The sequence below is a fragment of the Cololabis saira genome, chromosome 12, assembly GCF_033807715.1.
Source record: "Cololabis saira isolate AMF1-May2022 chromosome 12, fColSai1.1, whole genome shotgun sequence".
Lineage (NCBI taxonomy): Eukaryota > Metazoa > Chordata > Actinopteri > Beloniformes > Belonidae > Cololabis > Cololabis saira.
The window spans coordinates 10,948,461-10,956,826 of record NC_084598.1 but is presented as its reverse complement, the minus strand read 5'-3'; the positions used below and the strand labels follow the sequence as shown (position 1 = coordinate 10,956,826).

Here is an 8,366-nt window from a genome sequence, read left to right as displayed (position 1 = left end):
CATTTTATTTTATTTATTTATTATATTTCTTTATTTTCTTCTGTTTTCTCTCAAATGTACCTGTTCCTTGAAGCATTTTGATCAAGTTTGATGCCTTGTTGTTTGTATACAAAGATATTTTCAGTAAAAAAAAAAGATTAAAGACGCCATTGTAGGGCCTCTTCTTAATTTGAATTTCTTTCTTTGAATTTCTTTCTTTTCTTTTTTTTTTTTTACTGGCTTGAACTAAAGGTGCCCGTCAGTGTTAATAAATGTTTACAGGAAGCATTTATACGCCTCTTAATCCTTGCTGATATAAAACACCTTACATGTATGGTCTTTACAGTTTGTTTTAAAAAAATGAATAAATAAACAGGGTCAATTGGACGCATGAATGCGCAATTCCAACCTTCACCAACCCTTTCACCAGTCTGATCTCGCGAGAGTACGTGATCGTGCCCGCCCTCCTCCCGCGAGAGCGCAGATCAGCTGACCTGTCAAAATAGCACGCAGCGTGCTGGTGTGTTTTGTTTTGGCCGCACGCTGACAACATGGCAGCCAAGGTGGAGCTGGCTCCTCTCAGACCCTGGGACGACTTCTTCCCCGGGGCGGACCGCTTCGCCAAGCCGGAGTTTGGAGATCCGGCGAAGTGGAACAACCGTGTGATCAGTAACCTGCTGTACTACCAGACCAACTACTTCGCCGTGGCCGTCGCGGTTTTCATCATCGTGGGGTGAGTTACGGCTGATTTATGGTTCTGCGTTACCCCAACGCAGAGCCTATGCCGTAGGGTGCGCGTCGCCGCGTAGCCTACGGCGTCGATTAAACGCGGAACCAGCTTTAGTCCCAGTATTTGTGCTCTATCCACACCCATCATGACCTCACACTTATTAACAACACGATTTAACCTACGCCGTCTCTCCCTTGCGCCACATAAATAGGTAATCATACTTAGATTACAAGTATTCATTTGAAAATGTATAACTTTTAACCATGGGCAGTGAGGAGGTTGTGTGAAACGCAGATGATTTTAATTGAACGTCACCGATGTGTGACCGTCGACGCCATGTTTGGTGCTGCAGCCCAGAATATCTGAGGCAGCTGTCGCCACGCAAACATGATCATAATCTGCTTCCTTTATGAGATGATGCAGTGGAAAACATGACTGCAGGCCTTCCTGCATCCTGCTCACTTCTGGTTCACAGCAAACCCAGGAAAGGGTTTCTGTTGCTGCCACCTGCAGGCTGTGCTGTTACCCACTCAATCTTTTACTTATTTATTTATTTTTATGTTTCAATATTCAGGTTCATGAACCCATTTGGCATGTTTCTGGGAGGTGCCGTGGTGTCCCTGGTGTTTGGGGGTTCAGTCTGGGCCGGAGAAAACAAGAGCATCATCAAGAACTTCAAGAAGAAGAACCCCGCTCTGTTCGTCATCGTTGTCATGGTCACCAGTTACTTTGTGCTGTCTCTGTGCGGTGGGGTCATGGTCTTCATCTTTGGGATCTCTTTTCCTTTACTCTGTAAGTATCAGCTTTCACAAGGGCAACTGAAAATTAAATATTTATATTCATACTTGATAATTTCTTGTCAGGCAAACGGCTAAAGTTTCATAAGTTTCATTCACATTTGTAGTACCAAGATTATCTCCTTAACTTTGTTCTCAGCAATCAAAATATTGTCAAATATTGTCGTCCCCCCCCCCCCCCCCCCCCCCCCAAAAAAAAAGAACAGAAAAGATAAAACATTGTATTTTGAAAATACTCAATCATTATTTTCCCACAGTACGCTTGAATAAATTGGTTTTCCTCATAGTCTGTTACAGATGTGTGGTTGAAGGCCGGTGTTAAATAGTGAAAACCATTAAATGTAGTGGGGATTCACACGTGGACACTAACGGGAGTCATTCTGAAGTTTAGCAAAGATTTATTTTCCAAACCCCGTCATCCTGAGTCACCGTGGTGCCTGAGCAGTATGTAGCTCTGACTAGTATTTAGCTCATGCCACAGATGGCAAAATGAAAGAAACCGTAAAACTATGAGTGAGCCACAGACTTCTGTCTCAACTTCAGTTCTATACATTTAGAGGCCGGCTGTCGGCAGGGAAATTTGGGTAATTGCTGAGGTGAATTTTTAAGAGCTAGTAGAACAGCTTTAACATTGCGACAGACAGATGAAGCGGTTGAACTGCCTCCCAGGGGACCTGCCCACTCTTGCCCATGTTGACGGGTTGCTATGGGTTGTTGATTTGGGCAGAACTGCATTTACTGGCTGATGTCATGAGTTCGGTATCCGCCCGTCATGGAAAAACAACATTCGCCTTCCCTTACACCTGCTACTGTGTGGAGTCTAATTTGCTGCTTAATTTTTTTTTTTATGATCTTCTTGAACGTTTACAAGTGAGCTATTAAAAAAAATAACTTGTTGGTGTTCTTCCCCACAGTAATCCTTATCCATGCCTCTCTGAGACTGCGTAACATGAAGAACAGGCTGGAGAACAAGATTGAAGGTGTTGGGTTGAAGAAGACCCCGATGGGTATTATCCTGGATCTGCTGGATCAACAAGAGGAGCGGATTAACAAGATCCAGGATTTTATCGAAAGTAAAATGAAGGACTAAATCCTCAGTCCGAAGTGTGCCAGGGGAAGCTGGTGTCATCCAGCATGAGTTTAGTTTTTGTAGTGTTGTATGTGTCATGATTTTTACCTCCCCTTTGCCCCCTTACATGTTTAAAGTTACTGAATTTAACATTTTCATTATTTTTTTTATCCATTTTCTTTTACTTTATGATTCATTTGTAGTTCACTCTATCCAAAGTGTATAGATGAATATTGATAGGTTTGTGCAAGCATTGTGTTATCATCAGGATGTTGAGAGGGCTAGTGGGCTAAACGTTACCAAAGTTTTGAACATTCCTGTGTCCAAAAATGTCAAAAGTTAAGTTATTTCCCATTTACACATTGCACATTGTTCTTTATGATGACTGTTTTCTTTAGCAAAGTGAAGTGGAATATCTCAACAGAATAACCAGTACAGTTTATGGATACTAGTTACATTAGTTCTCAGAAGAAGTAATCATTTTCCTCTCAGTTTGCTACCTCAAAATGAGCACCTTTACCTTTTATGTAATCCAAAAGGCCCTCATTACTTAAAAACACACCAATCACCCAGCGAACTGCTGATTAAAGCCCAATAATTATAATCTTGTTGCGTCAGAGCTCTATGAATACTGACCTGAGACCAGTTCTTGTATAATTATGTTTTCCAGCCTGACTAATGATACAGGAGTGTGGATTTTTCTTTGTGCATAACAGATATCAGTATATCCCCTTGTTTGATAAAAGCTATGCAATATTTAAAAATGAATGGCAAGTGCAGCTTTGTTTGAATTTGTCATGGCATGTGCAGTTTTGTTTATTCTGATGTCATGATTTTCATGACACAGCATGCAGAAGTATAGAAATGGCAGCAAGGCATGGGAAAATACTGACATAGAAACATGCTCATTTCGCATTAAGTTGAATGTCTTTGTGGAAAAAACTAACTGTCATCTGTAATGTTAAATGTTATTTTATAGGTCCATATATATATATATATATATATATATATATATATATATATATATATATATATATATAATTCATAAGCACTATCCAAATGTCTCCTGTTGCTTTTTGCACCTGCACATTGCTGGTTTCAGCATGCTATGTTGACAAAGGACCCTGGTAGGAAAGATTGCATATGCATTATGGATGCTGTTATACATATTTATATCTTTTATTTTACTTTTCCATTCTTGAAAGTGACAAACTAAAAGTAAAACATGGCTGTCTTCTGTAAAATAAAAATAACTTGTTTCAAGTCGTTGCTCTGATGTTTGACTATAGAGATGGATTTAGAGCCAAATGCAATCCGGTAGATTTTTCTGATTAAAAAAAGTAATTAATCTTTGAAACAAATGAGACTTATCCACAGCGTTTAGCACTGTTGCCTCACAGCAAGAAGGTCCCTGCGTGAATCTCACCTGAGTCTGTCTGTGTAGGGTGTGTGTGCTCTCCATGCTCCGGTGGGTTTACTCCAGGTGCAACTGGTTCCTCCCACAGTTAAACATGACGCCTGCAGGCTGATGAATCCTGAGTTGTCTGTAGAAGTGCGTGCGAGCATGCGTGGTTGTCTGGGTGTACGTGTGGTCTGTCTGAGGCATACCTCACCTTATGGCTGATGTCTTCTGGAATAAATTCCATCCCCCCGAGATCAAGAAAAGGATAGAAAATGGATGAATAAAAGAATGAGCTATATGGTGAGCTTCATGCCTAGAAGGGTCCCGTTTTATTTCTTTCTTTATCTATCTATCTATTTTAAGTTATGTCTCCCCTTACAACAGAAATAGAAATACTTGTCTCACCTACATCAATTGTCTGAGGACTAGAAAATAACATCAAACACTCTGAGAACTACGAGAGTAAGCAAAGATTTAATGAAAAGGAAGAACATGTCGGCTCCAGACGAGGAAAAAGCTATTTTTTTCTTTATCTTTTCTAAATGCAATTGTGTTGAAGTTAATGCAGTATTTAATGTTTTACCATAAAACAAACCTAATATGACAATAAAAAAAAAATAGTGTTTTTATGCTGTTAGATAATATGAAACACATCTTCCATTTAGACAACTTTTCTGTAGACTACATTTATGAGATAATAAATAATGAAAGGAGTCAAATGTTCTAATGTGATATTAATAGATGGCGTTAGGATGCCTGTCAACATTTGCATTTTCACCATGAGGACATTTTGAAACGTAGCAGTGCAGGAGTGGAACAAACAACGCTTTTCTTCTATAGTTCACTCTTGACCTGTATGCACATTCATAGCGCCACATCTCAAGCAGGTGTAAAATAAACACTGTGATAAGGAAATAGCAGTAGGTCCGTCTCAGAGGAGACTTGTTTCACTTGATTCCAACACCTTGGGGAGTGGTACCTGCAAGCAGCGACAAGAGAAGAGAGCAGACACTTCACTTGTTTATCTATATCCATATGCTGTATCCAATAATCTGGGATCATCTGAAAACACAATTTAAGCAGTAAAGCAACGAGTTACAGCCTCGCTTCTCTATCTAGGGGTCGGCAACCCAAAATGTTGAAAGAGCCATATTGGACCAAAAACACAAAAAACAAATATGTCTGGAGCCGCAAAAAATGAAAAGTCTTGTATCAGCCTTAGAATGAAGGCAACACATGCTGCATGTTTCTATATTAGCTATAACTGGGGGAAGAATTTTTTTTTCATTATGCACTTCGAGAAAAAAGTTGAAATGTCGAGAAAAAAGTCGAAATGTCGAGACAAAAGTCGAAATGTCGAGATTAAAAAGGAAAGGAAAAAGGAAGAAAAAAAGGAAAAAAAAGAAGAAAAAAGGAAGAAAAAAGAAAAAGGAAAAAAAAGGTCAAACATTTTTGAAAAAGCTCCAGGGAGCCACTGGGGCGGCGCTAAAGAGCCGCATGCGGCTCTGGAGCCGTAGGTTGCCGACCTCTGATCTAGAAAGATCTCACAGCAATAATTCTTGGGTACTCACAGATTTGAGATATGCCACATTGCTCTTTTTGATTGCAGTTAAGAGCTCATCGCGGGGTGTGAGGTCCACTTTTGGTGGGAGTCGTCTGCGAGGGACAGGTTTCAAAGTCTTTATCACTTCAGTGAGGTTGGGCTTCTCATCTCCTTCAGCGCCCGTGTCTCTCACTTTTGGAGTCTTTCTCAGCTGGATGTTCGGCCTGTCCGGCCTCCGGTTATCCCTTGGGTCCAGATCTAGAAATGGATCCCGTTTTTTGGGAGTCCTCTTCAACTGGACGTCCTTTAACGAGTTTGATGGTTCAGCACTGGGTTGTTGGGGAATGCTGTTGCGTTTGAACTTCTTCTGTGGCTCTGGCTGCTCTGGCTGCTCCGTCTGGCGTTGCATTTGAGGGAAAGCGTTCAGCTCTGAGGAGGGCGGCGCAATCCCGCACTGTTGCAGGAGTTCTAGTGGCGGTATGTATCCCAGCATCTCAAATAAGCCCGCGGGCAGGTTGAGACTGTTCTCATACATCTGCATCAGCTCCTTCTGCTCCTTCAGCTGCTGCTGTTTCTGCTCGTCCTTCCTCTGCTGCCTCTGGTGGTCCAGGTTCCTGGTTAAAAGGTTGGTCACCACCATCCTGGGCCCCGCCTGCTCAAAGTGGTAGCCCATCTTCAGGAGGGTGTGGTTGGCCTTGAGGAGGCGGGAGATCTCCATCTCGGCATGATGACCCAGCATGTGCCTCTGGTTGTGAAAACGCAGCTCTGTCAGAGTCTCGTTGAACTGGAGACAGCGGATGATGGCCACGATTCCCTTTCCCGTTATGAAGTTGGACTCGATATTCAAGGTGGTTATGCTGCGATTCTCTCTCAGCATGTTGGCCAGGTTGAATGCAATGTTTTCATCAGCGCCGGTGTTGGCTATGCTAAATGTTTTCACGTGCTTGTTCTTCTTCAGAGCGTTGACATAGTCCAGGAGCATCTCTTTGGGAATGTTTTCTATATTGTTGAGGTTTGTCTCGGTGATAGAAGGGTTGTTGTTGCGGATCTTGTCCAGTGTTGACTCCAAGTTTGTCTCATTTCCTGAAGGCCTGGATGTCATTTTAATATTGTTCAGGGCCAATTTTGGAATTTTTAATTTGTTCACTTTGATCTGCTCTCTTTGTGGGAACGTCTCCTGGACTTCATTTGTCTCTTGTACTTTTTCAGGCTCTTGTGGAGGTAACTGATCTGTAACTGTATTTTCTTCTTTATCTCCACTGGGTAACGTCTTCTCCTCTAAGTCTGGAAAGTGCTTTTTTTCAACTGTATTTCCTTCTGCTGCTGCTTTGGTTGCATCATGTGGGGGCTCTGCATGGTCCTCTGCATTTTCAGCTTCATCTTTCACAGGTAACGTCACCTCTTTCTCACTTTTCACATCGGGCCCTTTGTCCTCTTCATCTTCCAAGAAATCTTCAACTATTTCCTCAGTTATCTCCTCAATGATTTCAAATCCGTCTGGACAGTCGGCCGCCCCATCCTCGATGATTTCCTCTATCACTTCGTACACCTCATATTCCACATCTTCTAATTTTTCTTCTGTTTCTTTCTTCGTAGCTTCTTCCTGAATGGTTTTCTGGAAGAAAAAAAAAACGATGGTATCAACCTTTGGAATATGAATTCTTCTTTTTGTGAGCTAATGTGAAACTGACACTTGAACTTTTGAGGTTTTGAGCTCTTACCTCACTGGGCAGAAGAGTAGCAGGCACTCTTTCTTCCTCCAGCATACGTTTGGACTCTTTCTCCCAGTAAAGATAATCAACCAGGGATCTGTGGTCAAAATTCCCTGTGGGGATCTTTTCCGTCTGGTCCTTCTGTCTCTGTCCTACCGGGACCCTCTCATCTGGGGCAATGATCACATCCATCTCACTCTGGAGCTCCTGGAGCTCCTCTGGGGAAAGCATTGCTAGAATTTCATCTTCATCTATCTCTTCCTCATCAAGGTCCTCGACGTCTCTACCCTTAGACATTTTTACAGGTTGTAGTTTGTTTCGTTTTTCTGACGTAAAGAAGAAGCACAATTCCTAGTCTAGTCTGAAGCACTGGACCGTGTGAAGTGGCAAGCTTTTTGACTGTGGCTTCAGCTTGAAAATCTTTGCCTCATGTGTGGTCTAAATTTAAACCCTGTGAACTGCGTGGAAGATATTTAAGGTACACGCAGAGGCGGGGGGAGGCAGATGCACTGACATTCTTTTCAGCCGCTCTTTCCAGCTGGCTCAGTCATCAAGATCTTTCGGGATGACAGTTGCTTCAAGCAACAGGGAAGTAAGCGATGGGTAGCAGCAGGTGGAGCATTTTCACAGGCGTACAACTAGGCGTGTGTTTCACTGGTGGAACAGACCTGGCTGCAAACAGAGATCCTCATCTTGGAGACATCATTTATGAAGGAGTGCTGAATAACAGCAAGCCATGAGACAGAAGCTGTGACGTTTGTTTTCTTTCATGCCTAAAAGTCTGATATGGCATTTTAAGTGTTAAAATAACCAATTTGAATAGGAAAAAATATATAATTAAATAATTAAAACTGTTACATTTGGGAAAATTGTTACTTTTTTCCCCAACTTGTTTGCCAATAGGTAGAAATGACATTTGACAACAATCGAGATACGCTACGTCCGATTTAGAATAAATGGATCCAACCAGGTTTAAGGAGTTTGCAATCCTCAAACTCTGGACTCTGGAAACTCGGTTTAGCCCAAACTCACCATACCAAACTCTTTAAAGGATATTTATGACATGCCACAACTCTTAATGTGTAATACATTTTGTTTCAGGAGCTTTAGTTTTACTTACTGGCACAGCAAACT

The 8,366-nt window shown here is 41.8% G+C and overlaps 2 protein-coding genes across 2 annotated transcripts; one reads left to right on the top strand and one right to left on the bottom strand.

The window, feature by feature from the left end:
- The first annotated feature begins 469 nt into the window (after positions 1 to 469).
- On the top strand, positions 470 to 3,838 carry LOC133456840 (PRA1 family protein 3-like). Its single transcript, XM_061735479.1, has 3 exons — positions 470 to 712; positions 1,284 to 1,501; positions 2,421 to 3,838. Exons 1-3 carry the CDS (start codon positions 531 to 533, stop codon positions 2,594 to 2,596), a joined length of 576 nt encoding a protein of 191 aa, XP_061591463.1. The 5' UTR covers positions 470 to 530; the 3' UTR covers positions 2,597 to 3,838.
- Positions 3,559 to 7,646, bottom strand: lmod3 (leiomodin 3 (fetal)). The gene is made up of 3 exons (XM_061735478.1): positions 7,242 to 7,646; positions 5,549 to 7,135; positions 3,559 to 4,956 (listed from the first exon to the last, which is right to left on the bottom strand). The coding sequence occupies exons 1-3, from the start codon at positions 7,527 to 7,529 to the stop codon at positions 4,909 to 4,911; spliced, it is 1,923 nt and encodes a 640-aa protein (XP_061591462.1). The 5' UTR covers positions 7,530 to 7,646; the 3' UTR covers positions 3,559 to 4,908.
- Between the last annotated feature and the right edge of the window lie 720 nt (positions 7,647 to 8,366).

Bases quoted from the DNA above. Each gene is read 5' to 3' on its own strand.
- LOC133456840 (XM_061735479.1), top strand. From the start codon at position 531: ATGGCAGCCAAGGTGGAGCTGGCTCCTCTCAGACCCTGGGACGACTTC. The intron at 713-1,283 runs GTGAGTTACGGC...TTCAATATTCAG, and splicing joins GCGGTTTTCATCATCGTGGG to GTTCATGAACCCATTTGGCA. The intron at 1,502-2,420 runs GTAAGTATCAGC...TCTTCCCCACAG, and splicing joins GATCTCTTTTCCTTTACTCT to TAATCCTTATCCATGCCTCT.
- lmod3 (XM_061735478.1), bottom strand. From the start codon at position 7,529: ATGTCTAAGGGTAGAGACGTCGAGGACCTTGATGAGGAAGAGATAGAT. The intron at 7,136-7,241 runs GTAAGAGCTCAA...TTTTTCTTCCAG, and splicing joins CTACTCTTCTGCCCAGTGAG to AAAACCATTCAGGAAGAAGC. The intron at 4,957-5,548 runs GTGAGTACCCAA...CGCTGCTTGCAG, and splicing joins ATGTGGCATATCTCAAATCT to GTACCACTCCCCAAGGTGTT.